The 27,859-nt window shown below is 39.8% G+C and overlaps 1 protein-coding gene across 3 annotated transcripts in view; it reads right to left on the bottom strand.

The window, feature by feature from the left end:
* LOC148898821 (multiple C2 and transmembrane domain-containing protein 1-like) overlaps window positions 1–27,859 on the bottom strand; it is a 117,859-nt gene that overhangs the window by 38,508 nt on the left and 51,492 nt on the right. For all 3 annotated transcript variants that reach the window (XM_088993702.1, XM_088993703.1, XM_088993704.1), the window contains 5 exons: window positions 27,745–27,847; window positions 27,131–27,232; window positions 26,654–26,728; window positions 23,058–23,177; window positions 13,384–13,500 (listed from right to left, as the gene is read on the bottom strand). In XM_088993702.1, the coding sequence (XP_088849828.1) occupies window positions 13,384–13,500; window positions 23,058–23,177; window positions 26,654–26,728; window positions 27,131–27,232; window positions 27,745–27,847 (517 nt within the window). The remainder of the gene's footprint in view (window positions 1–13,383; window positions 13,501–23,057; window positions 23,178–26,653; window positions 26,729–27,130; window positions 27,233–27,744; window positions 27,848–27,859) is intronic.

Raw genomic sequence — 27,859 nt, 5'->3', positions numbered from 1 at the left:
CAGGGTGTGGAGGGTCCAGTAGGATTTTCCGCGCCCTTGTTTGGATTCTTGCAGTGTGTTATTTGCAGAGGTTTTGGATCCTGATGTATTTTTTAGCATGATTTAATCAGATTTTGTCAGCATCAAGATATTTCAGTGACCGGTGTAACCTTTTCTTCCTTGAAAGGAAGGTTGCTAACACATTAGCATGTCATTGATGTCACAAATTGGAACTGGAAAAAAAATAAACATTTGACATTGTCAGTTCAATGTGTCAGCAATAATTCCCCGAAAAGGGATGGTTTCGTGTGCATGTTCTTCAATCGTCCAACAAAACTGCAAATGTCCCTCTGTCCTTAAGTCCTTTACACAAAAACGATAAAGACTTAAAAAGAACAAATTAAAGACAAGTGGTCATGAAAAAGAAAACGAGTACACGAAACGTATTCCAAATAATCTCCATGCATCAAACGCCTGCTCCAATTGCTCTCCACCCCTGCTGTCAATCATTCATCAACCCCACATCAAAAAGCCGAGCTTGTGCAATTGCCCCCAATTTAGTAAACAAACAAGCGCATGAGGCGCCACCCCCTCTAACCTCATTGTCGTGCCGCATTCAGCTGCAGGAAAAGCCGTCAAACCTTTTGACTGCCCTCATCGCCCCCACATCCCCAGCTCACAACACCAGCTTGGAGACATTCCCAAAAAAAAAAAAAATCATGACTTAAAGGGACAATAGCTTTTGTCCTTTTTTTGTGTTTCAGTGAAGTAAGTGAGCAAACTATGTGGCGGCTGACATAAGCCTCTTATGTAAATGCCGCTTCCCACACAAACAAAGAGGAGTTCAGAAAAGCAAGCGGGTTGAGTCAATAGTGCGCCGTGTACTTGCGTATGCGTGTGTACACGCTCTATCAATAACTCCCAGTCAACGGGGCAAGTGTGCGTATATGAATGGGACTCCTTATTGAAACTATAGCGGCGGGTAATTCCCACTTCAGATAGATGCCGTCACCCCCCTTCGACATATGAGCTTGACTGCTCGCATCCACGTGGAATAAATTCACGACTATGTTATATAAGTAGCAAAGGGGGAAAGTCTTGTTTTCAGTCGCGACAAAAAAAAAAAAAAAAAATGTTGAAGACTTATTGTAATATGAAAGCCTTCTGGCTTCACAAACAAATGAGCTATAACTGTTTATAAAGTCATCACGGTTCCACCCAAATCCTTTCATACGTGCCAAAATACAAACAAAATGGATTCCTCCACACAGAGGCTTTTGGAGGGGGCACGCCTGGCACACACTCCAAACTTTAAACAAAGAGAATGAGCGTGAGCGAGCTGGAGAAGCATGACCTAGAGAGGCAGAGAAAGAAAAAAAAAAAGATAGTCGTTTATCTACACCCGCGCTCTGCTCCGCTTCGCTCGCTCCTTCTATCGCCTCTGGTTACACGGAGACGTCATGTTTCTTGCGACGAGACGGTGTTAAATTAATAAATAAAAAGGTACGGAACATGTCATCTGCCCCGAAGATTGCCATGGCTAAACGCGGGCGCTGAAGCTAGTGTCTCACTAAGGGTGGGAAATAAATTACCTCCAAATTCCAAATGTCTTTCTCTCGATTTGCATCACTCTTTCTCTCTCCGTCGTGTGTTCAATGATATGATTTGGCTGCTTACACACCACTCCCCCAATACGCGGCCATTATCACACTGTTTGAATTACTGTCATTACAGCGATGGCGGCCTCAAAGCCAAAGCCGTCGACTTGATCGCGGTGAGCTAACATTGCCCGGAAAGCCGCTCCGGTGAATTCAATATAGACAGAAATGGAGATTAACATATTCAAACCGATTGAAAGAATACAGGGATGATGCTGGGTGCTCTCACAGATTACACAGTGGCCCATAAATTCATAAACATGGTGATAATATAGCGCATACACAAAGCCAAATGACATTGAGCATTTTAAAATGGCCGCTCATGCTGTTTGAAGCATTGAGTTACAAAACAAGTATTTCATAAATGATTGGCTTTTACACTGAAAGTAATTTACTGAACTGCTCAAAAATGTAAATGTTAAATGTATTTAATTAGTGATATTCAGGGTGTATTAGCTAACTACCTATCTAGCTAGCTATCTATTAGCGATATAGCTATCAGGGTGGCTACCTATCTAGCTAGCCATCTGTTAGCTATCTATTAGCTATCTACTAGCTAGCTTTCAATCTGTTTACTTCTGTGTTGAGTGAACGCTGCTCCCCCACAGAAAAACTTATGCTGTGACTATAAAGTTTTGAAAGGCACTTATCAATGAAAAGTATTATTATTGTTATTGCTCAAGTTACTTAACTTTAGACTGCTTAGTTACCAATCCAGGCATTTATTTCAAATAGTGTTCCATCACAGGTGAGTTTGAGACTGTCTCGTTTGACCTGGACAAGCAACTAGGGTAAAGCGAATCTTTGAGTAATTTGAGTACATAGATAAAAAAATATATATATAATAAAAAATTTCCAGTACTTTCAACTTTATTTGGTGTGTATGGTGGAGGCAGATGGTAGCACACATCATGGTGCTACAGTCCAACTTCAAAATACAGTCAGTAGCACAGTTTAAAGTTCACACGCAGGATGTCATCTTAAAATTACATTTAATCGCTAATTATGAATGTTATATAACTAATATTTAGGGTAAAACTGTAGAATGTGTCAACCGTTACTAGCTTTAGCGCTAGTGGCTGGCAGCTAGCCAGGTAAGCGACTATTAAAAACAAAAATAGTAAAACATTCAAGTGGCCTGGCCATATTGGAGTTGGTAAACATGTTTGTAGCTTGACATTCACTGCTTTTCAATAGACAGTAGCGCCACTGATGTTAAGCTAAAACTGTAGAATGTGTCAACCGTTACTAGCTTTAGCGCTAGTGGCCGGCAGCTAGCCAGTAAGCGAGTACTAAAAGCCAAAATAGTAAAACATTCAAGTGGCCTGGCCGCATTGGAGTTGGTAAACATGTTTCTAGCTTGACATTCACTGCTTTTCAATAGACAGTAGCGCCACTGGTGTTGAGCTAAAACTGTCTAATGTATCAACCGTTACTAGCTTTAGCGCTAGTGGCTGGCAGCTAGCCAGTTAAGCGACTACTAAAATAAAAAAATAGCAAAACATTCAAGTGGCCTGGCCGCATTGGAGTTGATCAAATGTTTCTCACTACTTTTATATCGACAATAGCGCCAGTCGTGTCACTTTATGGTTGAAATGCAACTGGCTTTAAGTTAATTTTGACTTCCTTCTTGCGGGCAAGGTTTCTTACACTACATTGGATGTTTACGTAGTCCTAAAACTCAGTATTCTGTGGGTCCTGGAATTTGAGTGACAATGACCAAAACCCTGGACCTGGAGTGGACACATTTTTGGTCTGGCAGTGAATGAGTTTAAAACCTTTTAAAACCCCCTTCTTTGAACAGAAATGTCATCAATAAACTAGTTGCATGATGAACAAGCGACATGATTTAAAAAATGAAAACCAAGTAAGAAATTCAAATTGTAAACTTCAACACTTATGGATTTCCTCTCTCAATTGGATAAAAAACAAAAGAGGAGTCTAAAGTCTGAGCAGGCAGAGAGTTCCACTATCTGCTAGCCTAACCTTGCCAATGACAGCCGCGGCGGGAATTGATGCCTGGCTACCAGTGAACATGAAGATATACGTTCTCATTTTTTTCCTTTTCTCCGATGTCTCCATCCTTCTCTCCATCTCTCCTCTTTCTTTGATACGGTGAGAGGGGGGGTACAGGGGGGTTTAACCTCTGCAGCTGCCGAGGTTGCTGCGACTTGCTAACTGGGGGATCTCAAGGCCCTACTTGGGATGCATTGCTCATGACTGTATGGGCATGCGTGTGTGTCTGTATGTGCGTAATGCCGACACCACATTTTCTGCCGACTGAGGGAGGGCTGTGTGTGTGATAAGGGGCTGCTAGCTGGGCTTGGCCGACCCATGCGGGCCCTTCACAAAGCTGTCAGAGGCACGGCCCTCAGAGGGGTGGGGGGTGGGGTGGTCTTCCATCTGCACCACCCCAGTCAGGGTTACCCAGCAGGGAGCTGGATTGGGGTGAGGCCCTTGTACCGTTGGGACTGGGAGTAGGGAGCGATGGGGGGGGTTGAAGGATGGGTCTGTATTAATAAAGAACCGCCTTTATTATTATTCCAATGAAGAAACGCAATGCAAGCCATCTTTCCTCATTGCTTATTTGCTGACATATTGGCTTATCGTTGCTGACAGCGTAATGAGTATTATAGAACCTCATTGCCTTTAGTCAGAACTGTTCATGTTGGTAGAATCTAACCACTCCCAAAAATGGAAAACGGTCATGTTTACCCCAGAATATTTTTGCAAGGCTATCAAATACAGTTTGAATTTTGCCTTGTGGTATTTTAGAAAGATGTATGTCAAGAACAAAGGATATGAAATGTTCATCCATCCATTTTCTGCTCCATTTATTCTCACAAGGTTCAAGCAGCCTGCCATGCATGTTTTCGGGACGCGGGAGGAAACCAGAGTACCCGTAGAAAACCCACACAGGCATTGGTAGAACATACAACTTTCACATCGGAAGGTCAAAGCTGGAATTCTTGTGATCTTTGGGGTTGACATGCTAACCACTGGTCTCATTACCTCATTCACTGACTTCCGTGAATTTATTCGAGAACTGAAAATATGACGTAGAGCACATATTCCCGAATTTGTCTGGTATTGGATTTTCTTGGGGAGGGTGCCGATAAAACGCTGGCCAGACCTCTGGCAATGTTTTTTCCCTTTCACAAGGCAACAGCATTTCCATGTTAGCGCTTTGTTCCAGCTTCAGCTGTTGTTAAAGCGCTATATAAATCAATATGCATGTATTGCATTGTAGTTTGGACAGCCATCTGTATTTCAAGCTCAGCACGTCTGTGTAAGCTCTCAGTCGTACAGGAGTGGTCCATCGATGAAAAGGTTTCTTCTGCCGTCATCTGTACTTCTTTGAAGGTGTCGGGTGTTTTGCTTCTGAAGCGAAATATCCGACACCTCCAAAGAAGTACAGATGATGGCTGAAGAAACCTTTTCATCGATTTCAAGCTCAGATAACTCCATACCCATATAACTTAAGAATTAACTTTTTTTTATCGGTGATCAAAGAAGAGAGTCTAAGGTTTCTTACACTACATTGGATGTTTATGTAGTCCTAAAACTCAGTATTCTATGGGTCCTGGAATTTGAGTGACAATGGCCAAAACCCTGGAACTGGAGTGGACACATTTTTGGTCTGGCAGTGAATGAGTTTAAAACCTAGCAGCAAGTGCACACTTGATTGACTGCATCAACTTCTTGGAGTCTTCCAGCCCAACATCTAACATAAAATATACTTTTTAAAACTACAACAGGCTTGCTTGCAGCGTCAAAACAACAACCAGAAGTGAAGCAGATACCGGGAGTCGTCGTTTGCAAAGAGCACAGGTAGTCACAAAGGTTCACGGTGATGAAGGAAGTCAGACAAATGGGTGGAAATGAAGAGAATGCAACACGCAGGCGCGATGAAACGGGAGGCCGGGAGGATTCGGCAATGGCATTCCCGATGCTCCCGCTGCTCCCGTCCCGCTTCAAACGCCTGTCTTTCTGCCTGCCATCCCTCTCTGCCGGGATTAGCAGAGCATAGATGAACGTTGCGGTGCCGAGGATGGCACCGGGGAAATCAGTGGGGCACAGGCGCTCCTAGTTAAAAGTGACATGACCTTTTGATTTTGTCACCTGTCACCAAATGTCATGTCTGACTCTGCGCTGAGGAGCGCCTGCCAGCCGCCGTTGACGCCGCCAATGCCTCTTTTTCTGTCTCCTGCTCCCACTCCACCCTGGATTTCGACAATCATTTACTTTTCAGAGTTGCCGTTTCGGCATCGGGGTAACGCGGCGGTGCGACTTTCTGGCGGTCTAATAGGCTGTTTCCTCTTTTTTTCCCCTCCCAGCTTTCTTATAATATTTACTTCTTGTACCTGTGTTGTGCAGGGCTCTTAATGAGGGCAGATGTCACGGCGCGGTGTGTTTAAAGGCACTTTTTTTTCTGGGAAGATGGCTCGGGGTGAAAATAGACTGGATAAAAATGGCTATGAAGTCTTGTTCTCGAATGATACAAAGCTATACATCACAGGTGTCAAAGTCAAGGCCCGCGGGCCAAATCCGGCCCGCCACATCATTTTTTTCGGCCCGCGAAATCAAATCAAACTTGTTAAATTCCATGATGATTGCTAAAATCTGAGCCAAAATTTCATATTTTTGCATGTCAACCACAATAAAAGTCATTATTCTTGACTTCAGATTTGAAAACGAGTTATTCATGAATTTGCTGTGTGCTCTATATGTAATATTTGAAGGGATTTAAACATTCTAATGGGTTCCCCAAATTCATAACGGCCCTCAAGAGGAAATGACAATGACAATGTGGCCCGCGGCAAAAAAATGACTTTGACACCCCTGCTATACATTATTACTGACTTCCAAATGAGAAATAGCACTGCCTCACAGTCAAGAAAGTCAAGACTAAATTTGTGCAAGTGAGGCATGCGCGTTTCAGTCGAATATCCAAAGTTCAACACAATCTGTCGTGCACTTTTAATTTGTTCCTTAATCAAATCAGCCAATCTTGAAAACTTGACTCACCGCACAGGCAATGTTGAAGGAAATCGCATTTGTCATTGCAATGAATGTATTCAGTGAATAATAAAGACAGAGGGTTGTGTCAGGAAGGGCATGCGAAGTAAAAGCTTGGCCAAAAAAAAATATGAGAATCAAACCTCAGAAGATGGAGGACACTAATTCGCTATAGTGACCCCAAAAGGGAAAACCCGAAAAGAAAAGAGGAAGTGAAAAATAAAGCAGAATAAAAGAATACAACCCCTTGCTGACATCAATATTGGCAATCGGTCAAATTTTCTTTAGGTTTTGCTGGAATAAGTAACGTATTTTCCGCACCCTAAGGTATATAAGGCCCACCTTCAATTAATTATCTATTTTAATTTTAGTTTTTTCATATTGAGGGCGTACCACATTGACTCATTCACTGCCATTCCCATATTTATTTGCGAATTGAAAAGTGGGACGTGGAATCATAGATGGACCATACCTGTACGATTGAGAGCTTACACAGATGTATGTATACCTTTGGCTAAAAAGCAAAGAGTAAAGAGTATCTGTGGTGAGGCAACAACGGCAACACGCCTTAGAGCACATCCCAAAAAGTAAGGTGCAGTAAACACACAGAGAACATATCAACTTCACACACAGGAAGTACAGATGCTGGAATCAAACCCTGCACATCTGCACTTTGAGGCGGATATGATAACCGTTTAGACCACAGGTGTCAAAGTTAAGGGGCGGGGGCCAAATGGGGGACACATAACTTTATTCGGCCGGCCAAGGCAAATCAAAGCTGTGAAATTCCATGATGCTTGCTAAAGTCTGGACCAACATTTCAAATTGTCCCATGTAAACCACAATAACAGTCATTATTTTTTTACTTCAAATTTGAAAACCGGTTGTTTCTCAATTCGTTGTGCGCTCTATATATAATATGTGGAGGGGATGAAACATTGTAAAAGCTTCCCCAAATTTAAAACGGCCCTCGAGAAGAAACCTGAACTACAATGTGGCCCATGGCAAAAAAAATGACTTTGACACCCCTGCCTTAGAAACTCTCTCCTTGAGTTTTCAACAGTTTCCTGTCTGCATAAAATACAAACAGAAGCAAGGGCGGTCTGCTGCTTTCTTGAGAGCTGTTTATCGGTGGCTAAATAATATAAAGGAAAGTTATCCATAATGCCTTAAAATGTATTCATTTATTGTTTGCCAAAACCAGGGCTCGTAGTTTTTCTGTTGGATTGCAATGGGTTCGGTGTGCAAGCGATGATCACCTGGTGTGCAACTGTGAGTCATCGATTGTATGGTTCACTCGTTGTGTAGTGGACCATAAAATGGAAGAGGAAATGGACACGGGACAAAATTGGAATTGGACACCCGACTGCGTGAATCCAGCCTCAGGCCACAGTGAGATCAGATGTCTCCATGTGAAGTTGTTTCACTTTCAAGTTGATTTATTGATTTGAAACATTCGACTTCTGATCAGTTGTGTGGGAAATGGAGCTAACTTTCAACGTATGTTGTTCAGGAGATGGTTGTCTAAAACTGCAAAGTACCTTCAGGCCATTTCGCTTTTCTCTTGTTTAATAGCTTTCCAGATTCAATGGTCGAATCCAAGCAATGGTCTGTAGCGTAGGATAAAGAGGAAAGTCCTGCAGTGTGACGGGACCTAATTGTCCGTCATCTTGCGGTGGAAAGAGACACGAGCGTGTTCGGTAAGTGCCCTCTACGAATGTCTGCACAGCAATTAAAACATTAATAACATCTGAGACGGGAATCTCGAGGCCCAATGGAACATCGTGGAGGGATTTCTGATGGGATGAGCGTCGGCCGAACGGGTGTCGTACAAGCAGGCACCAATACGGAGAGTGAAATGCACCTTTAGCCACTACAGTTACATTGCAAGATGTGGAAATTTGTGAACAGATATGTTTTGTCTCGAGGACAACGGATATACAAAGGGGGTTGGGTTTGGATATTAAAAACTGGTACTGTATTTTTTTACTATTATTCACATATGTATGTAATTATTTATTTATGTATTTATTTGTGTATTTATTTATTTATTTATTTATTTATGCCGCGGCTTGGAATTGAAGCGGATTTACGTGGGACAGGAGACGTGAGATAGTCTTTTTTCAACAATAGATCGTTGTGTCTGTTCAACATTTACTTTGTAGCAGACGTGCACATTTCACCATGGCGTCCCTCATCCACTGGTGAAAAATACGCTTTGATCCTCTCTTTTATTTGCAACTGCTTCATACAACAAAGAGGGGACAGAAAGTGCTTCAGATTGAAGGACTGTCTGTGTCTTTTGTGTTTTGTCACATTATTTGTTATTTAGTTTTTTGTTGTTGGGTGTTTTGACTTCAAGATGGCGGCGCGAGAGTAGCTGCCTTTAGAGCAGGTCCTATATTTTGCTTTTCTACTTCTTCCTTTCCTCTTACTTTCATCACTTTGCTTCAGTGAAATGAATTTCTCCACTGCGAGACTAATAAAGGATATTCCAATCCAATGTTGTTATCTCCTGTAATAAATATGAACATCAATATTTTGGGTTTTTCGTATTATGAGTTGCTGCTACTATCCACTTTGATGCCACCCAAACAGATTTGTTCCACTTGAAATGTGACACTCGGACACTCCTGTTTGTCTTTTTGTTGAACAAAATCAACCGAGTGGCAATTTGCGGTACTACAATGGGAATGGAATACAGTAAAGTCTCGTTATATCGATATTCAAGGGAGTCCGAAAAAATATCGATATAACCGGGACTATCGATATATCCTGTTTGCATGTAATTTTCTCCGTGCGTGCATAGAAATAGTATCGATATAACCGGGACTATCGATATATCCGATATCGATATAACGAGACTTTACTGTATAATCTTTGAACCAGTGCAGGTTTCCAAAAATTACACTGGAAAGGAAGAGAAGGTCAATTAAGAGTTCAAGGGGGACACAAATCAAGAGCGGTTAAAATTTTCTCCTCTGCTTTCGTTTTGTTGTTTGTTTTGAGAGGTCATGTTTGGGCAAGACGTGCAAGTCTAGTAACAGCGTTGAAGAGTCAGGATGCAAAGGTCAAAGTGCTACATGATAAGATAAGAGGTGAGAGACCTTGATTGGTCGCGTCATCTCCTTTTAATCGCTGTTCCGAGGGTGCCGCAACTGCTTAGCAGGTACCGGTCAAGGTTGGGGCGAGGGGAAGGAGTGCTGATCCCAGAACTGTTTACAAGGCGGACATGTAAGCACACAACAGGCGGTGACCCTGAGTGGTCAATTGCAGTATGCAGAGAAGGCTCATGTTTATCGGCAAGCCGTGTTGGGGCGTGGAATTGAACCCTTCACATGGATCAAGGCCCTTCAACTCATTAGGAATTCTGAATTCCAGAGTCAAGATGATTTTTTTGGGTTGTTGTGTTTGTCGACTCTCACTGTAGTGTCTGAGAATAAACGGGGACAAAGTTGGTGGGTCACGCGTGTGCCACGTGCGTGTGGACATGCAGTATTTTGCGTTATATTTACTCTGCAGCACAGTACCATTTAAAGGACAACCGACGTCTCCGGACAAGTTGTGTCCATAATTTGTAAAATGGCTTCAAATGACTTCTACTGAGCGTATTTTAATAAGATTCCACCGCATATATGTATATTTTACGTTTTAAGACTCGCGCTGAATATTCAGGAAGTCTTGTTTTTGAGTTGGTGACGAGTCCGTACGTGACGTCACTAAAGGAACGCCCCTGACCGAAAAAAAAGACGCATTGTAGCGGTCCTTCCATCACGTCAATGTATTTTGCTGTACTTGTTGCACCCAAAAGCCACCAGAAGAGGGCGTCCAAGCTCCATATAAGGAATTTATCAGCCTGTGGACACTGAGGTGGTTAAAAGAACGTGGCCATTTTGTGCCTGAGACATTTCCCCTCAATGTTGCCTAATAATGGCACGAAATAAAATCTTTAATCGATTGCAAACATGTATGCTTTCCTCTTCAGATGAGAAATGAGAACAATTAAATAAATAAACAATTAAATACAAATTTCACAAAGAAAAAATATAGAAATAAATAATTCGATGGATGGACGGGTGGATGAATGAATGAATGAATCATCATCAACATCATACATTTCATTTATAAGCGCCTTTCAAAATGAATGAATGAATGAATGAATGAAGTAAACAGGAGTGAATTGCGGCTCAGCGACACACTCACCTCACAACAACAGTCACCACACGTTTTACTTTTCCAACCAATTGCTGTAACACTTGAGGCGCAATTGTCCCTTTTGAACGAGAAAAGCCATTCGGCATGGAGTGGGAGTTTGTGCGCACTTACCAGCGCGTGAAGTAAGTGGAAATGTACAAGAATGTATCACCTCTGTTGTCTCCTTTTAATTATCAAGTGCGTGGAAGAGGACGATCATGAGAGCGAGGGATGAATGGCTCGCGGGTAGAGAGGATAAATCATCACGCAGGGTTTTGGATGGAGGGATGAGAGGTAATTGTAGTTTTGGTTTTGTTTGGGGGGGTATTTTTTTGTCAAGCAATGTCGCCATCTACAGGCGAGTAGAAATGCTTCTCTCAAATCCAAGTTGTCGTTCACAGTTGGGGGGACTGGTTTTGTTCAACCGAAAGAGGTTGTGAAATAAATTATGCAGTATAAACTAATACAAATGGACCAAATACAACACAAATACGATTTTGTTCTGTTTTGCTACACAGTATAAAGCAAGTAAGAGTCCGCTCAGTTTGTGGTTCTGATGTACAACGCGTGGAATTCTCAGGTGTATGTTTTTTTTTAATTAATTTATCAAATTATTAATGTATTAATTTGCTAATTTATCAATTTACCGATTTCTTAATCTATTAATTTATACATTTATTATTGAAGTAATATATCAATTTATCAATTTATTTATTTATCAATTTCTTAATCTATTAATTTATTGATATAGAGGTAGTACTAAAATAATGTATTAATTTATTAATATTTTTTACATTTATTGATTTATTATTTTATTGAGTTATTATTTTATTAATTTATTACTTTATTTATTTACTAATTACTTTGCTCACGTATTTATGTGTGTGTTTATTCGTATATTTATGTATTTGTGAATTTATTTGTATGTTTATTTATCTATTTATTTATCTGTGTGTTTATTTAGTTGTGTTTATTATGCATTTGTGAATTTATTTGTGTGTTTATTCATCTATTTTTCTGTGTGTTTATTTATTTGTGTGTTTATTTATTTGTGTGTTTGTTTATTATGTATTTGTGAATTTATTTGTGTGTTTATTTATCCATCTATTTATCTGTGTGTTTATTTATTTATCTATTTATTTGTGAATTTATTTGTATGTTTATTTATCTATTTATTTATCTGTGTGTTTATTTATTTGTGTGTTTGTTTGTTCTGTGTTTGTGAATTTACGTGTGTGTTTATTTGTGTGTTTGTTTATAATGTATTTGTGAATTTATTTTTGTGTTTATTTATTTATCTATTTATTTATTTTCATTTTTCAGTGCGGTTTTACTGTAGTGGTGCGACGTCATGCGCGTTTGTTCATCGCAATTAAAAAGTGCTAAACTGGTGTTTATTTATCAATCTATTTATCTGTGTGTTTATTTATTTCTCTATTTATTTGTGAATTTATTTGTATGTTTATTTATCTATGTTTATGTCTGTGTGTTTATTTATTTGTTTATTATGTATTTGCGAATTTATTTTTGTGTTTATTAATCTCTTTATCTGTGTGTTTATTTATTTATCTATTTATTTATTTTCATTTTTCAGTGCGGTTTTACTGTAGTGGTGCGACGCCATGAGAGTTTGTTCATCGCAATTAAAAAGTGCTAAATGGGTTTTGAATTCCTGTCTATCCGAAATGATCTTTAAAAAAAAAAGGGAGGAGCGGGGAGGGAGTAAAATCCTGTTAAACAGGCGAGACAGACGGACGGTGACTGTCCAGTCTGCTTAGTTGGTTATTTCCAAATTTGACTCGGAGAAGACACTTATTAAAATTAATCACGTCATTGTTCACGCTCACGCCGAAGTCCCGCTCTCGCTTTCCACTCATTCGCTCAGCTCCCGAAATATGCCGGGCCGTGATTAAAACATGTCCGTTTTCCCATGACATTGCATTGACATTATTTAATTGGTAGAAGAGATCCAAATAAATGAATTTAATAAATAAACCCCCAGGTAAGTGGCGTAACGTGGCTGAATACGTCTGCCTATTATGTCTTCCCTTTCTTTGCTTCCGAGATGGCAAAATGAGAAACGTGAGATTGCAAAAACAGATTTTCTTTTCCATCCCCCTGGCCCCCCCCCCCCTGAAATCCGAAAATAATACACATATTCATTTTTTACATTTGCATACATTTTACGGCTGCGTTTTAATCCTCCACCCAAAAAAAAAGAGGTTTTAAAAGCGCGAGTAGCATGTTCCTCCTCATTGTTTCTATTCAAACGTCGCCTTTTGGGTTATCTCTGCATCCGTACCGGCTACACTGTTGCACAGTAGCTAAGTATGATTGAAGTATATCTAATCTTGTCGAATTATACTTAAAGGCGATAATATTGTGAAAGAGACAAGAGCGCCTTGTCCCCATAAAATAATGGTGCCACCGTTTTAACGGTCCATTGTGTGCCCCTGCAAAGAGGCTTTTTTTTTTACAGTGGAATGAAAGAAAGGCGGAGGGATATCGGCTAGCTTCCAAAGGCCACACTCACCACATCTTGTCTTGTATCCTTGCCCGTCGAGATGAGAATGTAGTTCCAGGCTAAGGGCAGCAACAAAGCCAGCGGAATCATATAGAGTTCAAAGTTCCACACGAGGACGACAAAGAACTGGAATGAAAAAGAAAGAAAGACAAAAGTAAGCTATTGATTCAATGGTGACTGACAATGCGAACAAAGTAGCCAGGAATGTTTACGTCAGAGCACTCGTGAGAATGCGTGCCGGCCAAATGCGTGATGAGAGACGCCACGCATTCATATGCAGAATCATAACCTCGGCGGAGCAAAGCATAAAAAAATAAATAAAAAAGAAGATGGCGGTAACAAAGGTGTGAGCAGGCTGGCACTGAGCCCGGGTTCAACACCCTGACCCTCGGGGGGGGCGCTCTGCTTAGGCCTCAAGCGGTGGAAAGACGATTTTAGAGAGGATGAGCCTCAAGCCGTAACAGTCTCATCCTTTATGCCAATCATCCCGGTGTGGGGGAGGGGGGGGGTGTCATTGATGGGTTTCTGAGCCTTCCCCGCATCTGACCTCACGCCAGCCACACCCTGAGTCCCTAACCCTGTCACTCCAAGCAGCAATAGCCCATCGAAGACTTGTAAAGCTCACCCGTGCACCCAGCTGCCAAAACCACAACCTTTGCGCCTCCCCTCTCATCACCAAACAAGGAAGGCGCTCTCTGAATATTAACCTTTGATTTTTGTTTTTTTTTACTGCATTCTGCCACTTGACAAGCCTTCGTTAGTCTCTGTGGGAAAGAGAAATCGCTAATGAAGTACGCTAGTTATTTGACACACAGACACGTGGCGTGGAACGTGTGTGTTTTGGACGTTGTTTTTTTAATTAATCTAACAATTTATTAATGTATTGAGTTATTATTTTTTAAAATTTATTAATTAAATATTTTTTTAATTTATGTGTATTTATTTGTGTCTGTTTATTTTTATTATGTGTATTTATTAATGTATTTATTTATTTGTCTGTTTATTTATTTATGTTTCTTTCTTTATTTATAATTTTATCCGTGGTTTTATTTATATCGTTTTGTGATTGTATAGTGTCCATTTTATTACTATCATTATTATGATGATTATTTTTATTACTATATTTATTTCTTTGTTTGTTTGTCTGTTTATTTGTGTATTTATTTGTGTATTTATGCGTGTATTTATTTATGTGTTAATCTATTTGTCTCTTTACTTATGTATCTTTGTATTTTTAAATTTATGTATTTATTTATTTGTCTATGTATCTATAGCTATTTATTTATGTGTTTATTTATCTCATTATCTATATATTTATGTATCTACTGTATTTAATTTATTTATTCATTTTCAGTGTGGTTTCAGTGGAGTGGAGCGACGCCTTGATGCTATCTATGCATTGTGTTGACGGGAAGATTGAAAGAAGCCGACGTTTGAGCTCATGCAAATGGAATATGTTGTAGTAAAAAAAAAAATAATAATAATAATAATAATAATAATAATAATAATGACTGTAAATTGTCCTTGAGAGTTTTGAAAGGCGCTAAGAAATAAAATGGATTAAAAAAAAAATAATAATAATAAAAGTTTTCCCATTGTTAGACTCATAAAGGGCCATTGTATTCTAAAAAGGAGAGCATGTGGTTCTGTTCAAATATAGGCAAATACACACACGTTCATCGCTCGGCAGTCAGTATATAAATTTCTTTGCACCCACCCACACAAACACAAACATCACACCATCTGAAGGGGGGGGGGGGGTCTTTTGTCTTCTTTATCACAGAAAAGTTTGGAAACTTATAACCATAAAGTTTTTCATGTGGGAAGGCTGGGGGGGATTTAAACTGAATGTGAAATTAAGCCAAAACAAACTCAGCATGAATTAAAGATAACAGTTCCAAAAAATGGCCACAATGAATGTATTATTTTTATCTAAATAAATAATATTGCTGGTCAGATAAACAAATACGGTCTCCCAAAAGGCACAACTTTTCAGTTACTTTTGGAGCCAACTTTGTGCACATATGCAGCATGCTTGGATCGTATAATTCCTAAAAAAAAAAAATCAAGATCACTATAAAATTGCAAAATGTCTGTTTCACTTAAAGCAACGGGACCATATCACTTGTCACAAATAATGCACAAAAGTTGTGGGTTTTTTTTTAATCAGTGGAGCTCGCAGCAAAGCACCCTAACTTATCCAAACATTGTAAAATTAACCAACTTCCTAGAAAACTATCCTAACTTTAAAACATGCAATTTCAGGAACATGACTAACTGTGCAAATGAGATGCCGACACACAATTGATTAAAAAATGAGTCTTAAACAAATAAAAAACTGTTCTGTTCTATCTCTTTTGTGACTGCTTTATTTCCTGTATATGATAGCTGTCCGTGTTAAGTGCTTTGTTACAGCTTCAGTGCTATATAAATCAATATACTGTGTTATATTATAAACATTTTTTCCAGAGACATAATACATATCTACCAAATTACAATAATTTGTTGTTTATATTCTAAATATAAAGTAAAAAAAAAACAACAACAGGAAATAGTAGTACTGCTATAACATTGCCTGACCAGAATTATACTGTCCAATTCTGTGAACGTTCCTTGTTGTAATCACACACACACGGCACCTTACTGGACGGATATTTGCCTCACATCTTGAAACCTTTTTTCATATATCTGAAAAAAAAAAAAAAATCTTCCCTGAAGGCTCTTAACCTGTAGCTGCCCTTTCGTTTCTCTTCCATTTGGTTATCGTCGCTGAGGGCAACGTTGTGACAGGCATCTAGAAGAACCACCCGGCACCAGGGCTCCAAAGCGGACGGCCGTGCCCTGTCTCCGTGCCCCGCGGCTGGTTAACGGTGGCCCTACGTTGACGGGGACCTTTCCTACGAGACTGGTCCATCACAGACCCCACCTCAATCCCCCCTCCTTGGTTCCCTATGCTACACTGCAAGCTCTTTGCCTGGGGATGAAGGAGTGAGAGCCGGCTGTGGATGTCAGTGACCACAAAAAAGGCAAAGGGAAAATAAAAACAATGCAAAACTAGACAATCAGAGATGTCGATGGCGGGCGCTAAGTGAGTCTATATGTTGGATAAGAGACAATGTAAGATGTTGCTTGCATTGAAGCCGTTTGTGGTGGTCTATTGAGATAGCATGCCAAATATTTAACCTCTCTGATTTGAAAATATTTTGTATCTATAGTGATTACCACACAATATGAAATTGTTTAACAAAATGCATATTTTTATGTGTATGATGCAGTGTGCATTATACAATACATATTGCTGCATTATACAATACATACTGTTACAAAGCGCTTAAACAAAATGGCCTCCACTATTTTTTCTGGTGCCTCAATAAATAAATAAATAAATAAAAATAATAATAAATTTCATTTATAAGCACCTTTTAAAAGGTCATTTATTGATTCAACAATTTCGCCAGAGGTTATCAGTAACCAGTATCATGCTTAATTGTGTTCTCAAGTTAAGAAAATAAGCAAATAAACAGAATATGATTAATAATTATCTCAATTACAGTATAATGAACTATTGCAGTGTATTTTTTTCAAATGTACTTTATGAGCAATTTTAAAAAGTACTAATTTATTATTAGTATAATATACATTTTGGGTTAACAATAAATGAATAAATAAATGGTTCTTATCCTGCGACTGTAAAGTGTCCTTGAGAGTTTTCAAAGGAGCTTACAAATAAAATGTGTTATAATTATTATTACAAATGAGAAAATCATGAGGCAGAGTTTGAAATAAAAAACGACAATAACAAAACACACTAAAAGCAAAGTCATCATGGGATCATTTTGGCTGGAATAACATTCTGCAAAAATCAATAATCTAATTGCTTTTGACAATCAACCCGGCAGTTGCATTCCGCAAGTCTTTGATGCGCGTTTCAACGTTAAAGAAATCACCTCCTCCGTACACAAAAGGATGTCAACAACATGGAAAAGTCCAAATGTTTTATTTATTTATCAAGTGCTCATGGAGAGCTGGAACCACCCGTTATTTATTTCTAAACACAGCCTCGCGTCCTTGCGGCTTGGAACCTCGGCACTGTGGGAGGGTAATATTCAGTACTTTGGCTTACATTAACTACACCCCAAGCAAACTTTTCCCCCTGTTCTGTCTCAGTGGAGTGAAACCCAAGTTTGGATTTCAGAGGTCGCCTTTATCTCTCTTACATCATTTTCCATGCTGGCACTAAGTGTTGCCAGATAGCAAGCACAAGTCCTGTTAAGTTTGATGTAACCAAAGAGAGGGAGGAGGTGGTGTGTGTGTCCTGTTTTGGACAAGACCTCCGAGAGTATCATTGATGGGGCTACACTGCCCCCTGCTGTACGCTTGTAGAACGCACCTGTATCGATGTATTTTTTTTTTTTTTTGTTCAAAAGCAAATGTGATGGTCGTTTAATTTCTTTAAATACGATGAGACGTTTACAGTTTATCCACCACGTTTTTGTCACTCATGTGTTTTTTTTTTCCTATATCGATTCAACTCCCATTTGCTTTTTTTTTTGGTGTGTGTTTGCCCCGACGCCATTTTTTTCTACCAGGAAATGACCAGAACGGTAAAACGTTCCAAGTCTCTCGTTCAAAGTTGACCCTCGCTGTGGGCAAAGACGCGAAGCTTCGATACTTAAAAGTTTTAAAAGTTAAAACAGACCTTTTGACGAGGAGTCAAATGAGCAATTTTAAAGAGACCTCTAGTCGGGTGACGTCGTATGCCGCTGACTTCTCTAGTGTGTGTGTGTGTGTGTGGGGGGGGGGGGGGTGTACGCGTGTGCGTGTGTATCACACTCCAATTCATAACACACATCAATAAATGCTTCTGTACCTGCTTTTTTTTGCCTTTTTTTTAATTTCAGCAGACTGAATTTTTATCTAAATGCAAAGCAGGTGATAGGTGCTCCACTTTCCTCTCCAAGTAGCTCCCTTGTCTGGGCTCTCTTCCTGATAAGAGTCCACCTACTTTCCCTGATATAAAAGCACCTAGTATCATTTCCCCTGCCTCTTCACAGCTCGCCGCCCTCACCCTTCCCCGTAGCCTCACAAAGCTGCCTCTATTTGCCTCCCATTCGAGGCCCAATTGGAGATAAAGTTACGGTAAATTTGTTTTGGAGGAAGAGTCGCCGACGCCGGGCTACCCGGGGGCAAAAATGGCCGAGCCTTGCTAAGACCGCGAGGTGACATGGTGAACAGAACTCAACTTGGTTGTGGCACCAGACTTTTTTTGCGAGATAAAGAGAAGTACGTCCGGCGAAATAGATGCAGCGAAAGGACGACACCTTGCAGGTGTGGAAAGTGGAAAATAGTGGGACAAGGAGGTGACGGCGGGTTCGTCCGCGGTGCCAATGCCTCGGGCAAAGCTTCCGCGGTGGCTGTTTTCACCCTCGGGATGGGCGGGAGACGGAACGGTGGATGTGAGAGAGCGACGCCGTATGTGAGACGATGACATGTCTGATTTGCATGTGCCAATGGAAATGCTAAATCTGGCGAGGACGACGCAACATGTCTCTATGGCAAGGGTGTCAAAGTCATTTTTTTGCCGAGGGCCACATTGTCGTTATAGTTTCCTCTGGAGGGCCGTTATGAATTTGGGGAAACGATTAGAATGTTTAAAGGACAACCAACACCATTTTTTTGTTTCCTAACTGACATCAGAAAAACGTTTTATAGCATCTAAAATACCCAGAACACACGGGCTGATATTTTTAGTCAAATGCAAAACACCAATAAAAATGACTTAAAGTGTCCCAAAACTACTTCAAAATGACCCCGGAAATGGCGAGTTTCAGAAAGTCTAGGCCCCTTATTCGTGACGTCACGCCAGGACGACTTCTTGCCTTGTTCTAGAATCACAACAATGGCTTCAGATTCGGAGAAGATAATTTCTTGTTACTCGTCCATTTATGAATATGATTCAAATAATCCTGAAGAGGAAAGCATAAATGTTTGCAATCGATTAAAGAAGTCCTTCCGTATCAATTCGCGCCGTCAGGACTCCAATGTAGCGGCCCAGAAAATGCACAAGATGGCGCCCAATCTCCGTTGGAAATGGGTTGATTTGTCTGCTGGGAATTTGTGTCAACTAGTATCAAATAGTAGTCTTGTGTGCAACACACAACGATTCACCGTCGCGTTATTTATGTGTTTGCCTTCTAATTTCGCCATCAACACGAATCGACACGAAGTTTTCACACCAAACAAAGTACCCAAAATGCATTGTGTGGTCAGGGGCGTTCCTGACATGACGTCACATCAGGAATCGTCACCAACTCGAAAACAAGACTTCCTGAATATTCAGCGTGAGTCTTGAAACGTAAAATATAGCTATATGCCGTGGAATCTTTGTAAAATACGCTCAGTAGAAGTTATGTGAAGTGCTTTCACAAATTATGGACACAACTTGACCGGAAGTGTCGGTTGTCCTTTAATCCTCTCCACATATTACATATAGAGCATATAACAAATTAATGAATGACTAGTTTTGAAATCTGAACTCAAGAATAATGACTGCTATTGTGGTTTACATACCACAATTTGAAATTTTGATTCAGACTTTAGCAAGCATCATGGAATTGCACAAATTTGATTAGGTTTCGCGGGCCGAATAACATGACGTGGCGGGCCAGATTTGGCCCCCGGGCCTTGACTTTGACACCTGTGCTCTATGGGATCAATGTGATGCGGCGACATCTTGAATACAGTTTTACCCTCCTCGAGGTTTCCTCATGTGAGTTATAGCGCACACTTAAACATTTAGAAGCCACCTCTGCAAGCGAGCAAACGCCATTCTGAAAAGTTAAGTGCAACATCTGTCCCGAAAGACAGAAACACACAACCGTTCACACACACATGACCTGCACCTTCACAAACGCACCACCTTGGCCAGATGCCCCCCCACCCACCCCCACCCCCATAAAAAGCCACTTAAAGAGATGAGTGAAGTGATTAAGAGGCCTCTGGAAGTGAGGGAGGAATGAGAGAGTGATGAGAAATGGAGGAGGGGGGGGGAAAGGGGCTACCTGTGTAAAGGAGAGAGGTCCTAAACACTGATGCTTTTAGCTAAGTGCACACTCACTCACACACACACACACACACACACACACACGAGTGGGAGGTCGGACGAAGAAGAGGAAAATGATGCCTGAATTTCAGCCTTTCAATAAACTATAAAACATATTGTCCTTGGCCTAGATACCCGTTTTATTACCACGAAATACTCCATTTAAGTATGTGCAATAAGAATACACTGTTACTTAGAAGTGAATGAATGTTCTGCATGCTCTGTCTTGTGAATGGGACTCCCCCCCACCCCCCTTCCAAACGCTGCACCTTGAAAACTCTTCTGACCTTGTTTTTCAGCATTAATTCATTTTTGGCACTTCCCTTTCAATTTCTTAAAGGCACGGCGCAAGGACAAGTGCGGTCTTACTGGAGCGGAAACGTGACACTGGAGCGCATGCACACATACACACACACTCAGCCAAGGAAATAGTTCTGTTAAGTGATCAATACTCTAACCCGTGTGATGGTCGCGAGTACCCACACCACACTTCTACCTTATTCATGACAATAAAATTCATCACTGCAACAAAAATGACGCAGTCCCAGCGGTTATCGAAGTACCGTATTTTCCGGTGTATAAGGCACACCCAAAATCCTTCATTTTCTTCAAAAGAGGACCCTGCGCCTTATACGCAGGTGTGCCTTATACAGTATGTAAAGCAATATTGAGCCACAACGGGTCTTGCAACTACTGTATTTTCCGGTGTGTAAAGCACACCCAAAAGCCTTCATTTTCTTCAAAAGATGAACCTAAACCTTATACTGCGGTGCACCTTCTATGTGAAGTAATTTTGAGCCACAACAGGTACTGCAACTACCGTATTTTCTGGTGTGTAAGGCGCACCTCCCAAACGCCTTCATTTTCTTCAAAAGAAGACCCCGCGCCTTATATGCAGGTGCGCCTTAAATGCAAACTAATGTTGAGCCAAAACAGGTCTTGCAACTACCGTATTTTCCGGTGTATAAGGCGCACCCAGAAGCCTTCATTTTCTTCAAAATATGACCCCGCGCCTTATACGCAGGTGTGCCTTAAATGTGAAGTAATATTGAAGCACAACAGGTCTTGCAACTACCGTATTTTCTGGTGAATAAGGCGCAACGGAGTATAAGGCGCACCCTCAATGAATGGTGTATTGTCAAACTTTTTCCATATATAAGGTGCACTGGACTATAAGGTGCACCTTCAATGAATGAGAAAAGTTTTCCAAATATAATATATAGATAAATGTTTTCCAAACATAAGGCACACCCCATTATAAGGCGCAACAGTAGAGGCTGGGTTTTCTACAGGGGGAAATGCAGTCGGTGGCTGCTAACAATACATTTTAATTTAATACATTTACTATACTAACAGTAGGTGCGAGACCTGTATTGGCACAGTATTACTTCACATATAAGGCGCACATGCGTATAAGGCGCAGGGTCATCTTTTGGAGAAAATCAAGGCCTTATACACCGGAAAATACAATATTGTCCGCAGCCACCCACTCCATTAAACAAGGAGTAGTGTGGAACCCCAGCCTCAACTGCTGTAGGGCCTAATAATGTGGTGTGCCTTATATTTGGAAAACTTTGATATATTTATACAGTGAGACCTCAACTTACAAGCACCTCAACTTACAAACTTTTTGTCTTACAAACGTCAAATTTATGAAAATTAAACCTTATAATAAGCACTATTTTCATAATACACACCCACCACGGCTGGCGGAGTGATCTTCGGCGGAAGCACACGACCGAACAGCACCAGAGGTTAAGTTACCAACAGTCCTTATGGAAGGTGACTCTCCTTCCATAAGCCATCAACGACCATCAATCAGAATCAGAATCATCTTTGTTGCCAAGTATGTAGAACACACAAGGAATTTGTTTCCGGTAGAACACACTGCACTAGTATTGTCGTCAAAAAAAACTGCTGTGGCAAAGGTAAATAAAACGTTATTTTACAGCACAGTTTATTTCTTTAATTACAGTCGTCATGTAATGCGCCTCTCTTTCCAAACAGCAATTCCCTTTGACCTTCGACCTCCAACACCATTCCATCAAACCATATATGACCATCACAAATGTAAATAAAGTGACTTTATGATACAATGCAGTGTATTTCATTCATTACAATACAATACCACATTTATTATACATAGAATAAGGTATGTTGTGTGTAGTTTTAAGGCTTATTTAGTTGAAAAGTATATTTTATGGAAACCCGGGAACGGATTATTCCCATTTTAATGGTTTCCTATGGGAATTTTTTTTTTGGAGATACACACTTTTCGCCTTACACACTCTGTCTGGGAACCAATTAAGTTCGTAAGTTGAGGTCTGACTGTATATTATATTTGGAAAACTTTTCTCATTTATTGAAGGTGCGCCTTATAGTCCGGTGCACCTTATATTTGGAAAACGTTTGAAAATACATCATTCATTGCATTATACACCGGAAAATACGGTATGCAATTTTTTTCCCCTGCTCGAATCAGAATGACCGTTCATTCATTGTCTGCGACTGTTATCGACCCGGCAGGCTTGACATTTGTGTGACTTATCGTGTCTCCGCATTTGAAGTGACGTCTACACACCACAAAGGCGCAGATGCTCCTCTGCGGCGATTCCCATTCGAAGCAGCTGTTGATGTAATAGCCGGTGTTGATTAGGAACATGATGCAGCGCCTCACTCTGTTGAAGTTGCGTAACAGCAGCTGCAAAGCAGATGAGACACAAGAAAGGAATGTGAACACGGAAGGTCAATTGGAACTAAGGATCAATAAAAAAAAGGGGGGGGGGTAATTATGGCCGTAATCGTTGATAGCGATTGAAGAGTCCATGTGAACATTTTATCTTGTCAAGATGATATTTGGAAAGTGTGCTTTTCTGATAATTTGCAGCCCAAGTGACGTTTTTTATGCGATGAGTCAGCATGATAAACTCCGCTCAGCTCCTAATAAGAGAAATTTAAACCCTGTCGTATCTCATGTTGCTGCCACTTTGCAAAATTAAGTATCACATCATTTTAGTTAGAAGATTTGAAGCTTTGACCCGAAAGCCACATAGACCAGTTGAGAATATTATACTATGTTCGTTTTGGCCTAAGCCCGATATTTCAGAGAAAACAAGCCTGACCGATGGGTACATTGTTATTTGAGTTCATTCTTGTTATTGTAGATCTTGAATCGTATTAACTTTTGTGGTCAAAGACGACAAGAATTCATGTGCTAACAGGAGTGGTCCCCTGGGTGGGATCCAAATGAGGCAACAGCATCTTATAGCCGCTGCATACTTCCAATCACCCAATCAGCTCAAATTTCTAGTATTAAATATATCCAGAGTAGAAAAAGAAAAATCAGGGAATTTTAATGCAAAACTTCCTCCACCAAAAAAAAATCTTATTTTGTGGCCTAATTGGGAAGGATAATAAATAAATAAATAAATAAATAAATAAATGCGTGAATAAATAAACGGTCAAATAAACAATTACATGAATAAATAAATAATCAAATAAATAAATAAATACATAAATACATAAAACATAAAATAAATAAATAAATAACTGTCAAATAAATGAATGAATAAAGAAATGTGTAAATACATAAATACAGTCAAATAATCAAATAAATACATAAACACATGAATAAATACACAAATAAACAAATAAGCAAATAAAGAAAGAAACACAGATAAATAAATAACCTGATGAGACCAGATCATGTATTTCGTTTTTCTACTTTCATTCCTTTCATCACTTTGCTGCTGTGAAATGTAAATTTCTCCACTGTGAGACTAATAAAGGCATATCCAATCCAATCCAAACCTTAAAATAAATTAAGAAACATTTATTTAACACATGAATAAATAAATAAATAAATAAATACACAAACATAAATAAATAAAAAACCTTCAAATAAATGAATGAACAAATATGTGAATAAATAAACAGTCAAATAAACAAATAAATACATAAACACATGAATAAATAAATGATTAATTAAATAAATACATACATAAATAATCAGCCAAATAAATAAATAAATAAATAAATACTGATTTATATAGCGCTTAAAACAGCTGAAGCTGTAAGCAAGTGCTTAATGAAATCTATTATTATTATTATTAATATGGACAGATATCATGTACAGGAACATAAATAAATTAAATAAATTAAAATCCCATGGCATAATAGTGGGTAAAAGAGAAAAAAAAATACAAAGAAGAAAATAATTTCCCACATTGATCAAATGGATGCCATATTTGTGTTATGATAAGTCTAAAAACCCAAAAGAAATATCAAACGGCAACTTCTCTACATCGGCCTTTGAAAGGTTGATAATGCAACGCGGTAGGAAAAACCACCTTGCATCCAAAATGGTCAGTTCATCACTTAAAACGTCTCTGACAGCTACTTTTCTTTTCTTCCCACTAATCAGCAAGCAACAGGAGGGGCGTGTTGGCATCAAACAGCCCTTGGCGGCCTCAAGGGGCGAGCCTTCCAAAGCAGCCAGTGACATCATCATCGTGAGACGCTGACATGGGTCATCTTTATGAGTCAAAGGTGAGATTGAGATTCTGTCACTTGGGTGGCGAGGAGGGAAGGAGGTGTGGGGGGGTGATGCAACGGAGACGACATAAGAGGGTGAAAAAAATAAAAAATAAAACGGACCGAGAGTTGAAACGGGGGCGTTTGTATGTGCCGCACTGTGTTGGCTAGTGATGTGCGTGGCAGGGCATGGTGCAGCATTGACTACTAAACCCAAACGGTCACTCATATGACATGTGTGATGTGGGCCGGCCCCAGCTATTCAGCCCTTTGTGCCGCTGCCACACCGAGCGGCGTGACAATGAAGTGCAAAGCAGCAGTGGCAAAAAAAAAGGGCCATCTATAAGGACGGCCAATCTACTTATGCACCCCGCAGTTGACAGCTTGACATTTCTATTCACCCAGTCGGGTTTGGATGCGAGGCGGCTGACAGATGAGAGAAGTGAGAGAGGAGAGTAGAAACAAAACTGAAACGCTGTTTTCCCCTCTTCAATCACCTTGTTTTATCTTGCCCACACAGTTGTCGGGGATTTTTACAGCTCGCTGGTTAGCGCGTGTGACGGCGGGGCAGGACGTGCTGTATTTTTTTATTTTCTTTTTTCTTTCCGCAACTCTAAGAGTGAGATTACGAATGCATTTTGGTTGGAATTTCTCGGGCAACTTATTTTTTTTTTATGTCATTGCTTTATTGTACCGAAACTCTTCTTTGAGTAACGTGGATGTGTTTTTTTTGTGTATAATTAGCAAACACATGGACTACAGCCACAAAAATATGTGTATTTTTTAATCCATCGGCAAACAGATTATTATGTATATATTTTTTTTTATCATAATCAGAATCAGAAAGCCTTTAATCGTCCCACAATGGGGAAATTTGCAAGTACCGGTGAAGAATAACAGATTTAAAATATTTTATAAAAAGGTTTTAAAGTCGTACATTTCATGATCAAGTCCAATTGTAGGGAATGGGGAAAACCCCAAAATTTATATTTTCCAGTATCATTGGAGCTTTTCGATTTATTAAATTGGCAATTGGATAAATTTGCAAAATACTTAGATTACTAAAAAAATATTTCATTATTCATTGGATTGCACATTTATATATTTGGTTTCCTGCATACAGGATATAAGACTGTTTTCATGGAGTGCTCCTTACACAGTAAATATTTCACTCAAATAAAATTAAAAGTATTCAAAAACCATTAAAAAAATACTAATATCACCCCCCAAAATGCATATCTATGATGATGATAATGACAATGATAATGATGATAATAAAATAATAATAATAATAATAATAATAAAATAATAATAAAAAAATAAAAAAATAATCATAATCATCACATCCCAATAATAACAATAACAATGACAATAATAATAATAATAATAATAATAACTTTCATATTTACTATATTATGTGTTCGTACCACATTTTATTTCTGCTTATTGCAAGCATGATGTTTAATTTCAAGCCTCAATATACTTTTATACACTGTAATTTCTTTATTCCATTTCTAACATGTATTTTGTTGAGAAATAACGTTAAAATAGTTACTTGTTTATCCAAAAATGAAATCATATTTTCTACTGACGTGACGTGGTGTCGAAGAATTCGAGTAGCTATAAAAATAAAAATTGCTTGACCTGTTTGGACACTCTGGGCTCCTCCTCGATGTACTTCTGCTCAATGGGAATCAATGTCCTGAGACCCGCCTTTACCTAAAAGGACAGTGAAAAAACAACAAACGTGAAGTAAAAAGGGAGCCATCAAATTGACAGAAACACACACACACTCATACATTTTAATTGCCACATCGCACACATGCATATAATCCACACACACTCATGTGTGGTCAGAGCAAGCGGTGGGGATGGAGGAGAGGGTGTTGAGCAATAAAATGGCGGCTACGGGACACACACAGTGACAGAGAACAGGCGAACAAAGGAATCCTTCTATAATTAGACCCCAAACGAGGATAGAGAGGGAGGGCAAGGGGTAGTAACCGGACCAGGAATGAGGGAAGGCAAGCGCAGAATAAAAGGATAGTGGCCAAATATTGTTTTTATTTTTGTTTGTTTGAAATAAGGGGAGGAAAATCTATGTAAAAAAAAAAGACTTACAGCATTAAAAATTACGTCTATTTCAAGGAAGATGACCCCTTTCGTTGGCCCTGTCAGCTCCTTGCCTTTCAAGGCGTAGGCTTTGCGTTCTCCATTTTGGATCTGTGGGAGAAAGGGGGACATGACAGGCATCTGTCTGGCAATACCCGACTGAATCGGCTCGCCGGGCCACCTTTGAACCCCAGCTGCCGGCGTTGACAGGGAACCCAAAACAACTGTGGCAACTCTTGACAAGTACCTGTTCATTACCCGCAGCAGCTCGCCTCTGTCAAACAGAAATTAACTATCCTGGGGAATCACACCGCGCAGCCCGGCGCGGATATATACGACGCGCTTCAGTCGCAAGACATGTATGGAAAGATTTTCGAGGCGAGATGGCGAACGGTGTCATTTCAACTCACGATAAGTGTCATTTTCATCGCGTCTTTCACTCACTTTCTTCTCACCTATCAATCTTTTTTTTTTTGACTCATCAAGCCTGGCTTTGTCACCATGCTGTCATTTCAAACGCTAATAGACTCGTCAGCGCGGGTGCGAAAATAACCTATGCTTTTTATAACTTCAAAGCCGTTTCTTCATTGCGAATGTTTAACAACACAGGAAGCACGACTTACCTTGAGTAAAGGAATGGCCACTTTCCCCAGGAAGTCTGCGCTTCGGTCTCGGTCCTCGTCGTAAACGGTGACCTCGAGTACTGAGTGGATGTCCTTGACGTTACTGGATGACATG

This window comes from Hippocampus bargibanti, linkage group LG04 (assembly GCF_051943395.1).
Source record: "Hippocampus bargibanti isolate YZ-2025 linkage group LG04, ASM5194339v1, whole genome shotgun sequence".
Classification (NCBI taxonomy): domain Eukaryota; kingdom Metazoa; phylum Chordata; class Actinopteri; order Syngnathiformes; family Syngnathidae; genus Hippocampus; species Hippocampus bargibanti.
The sequence above is the reverse complement of the archived record's forward strand: the minus strand, read 5'-3'. Positions and strand labels throughout refer to the sequence as shown.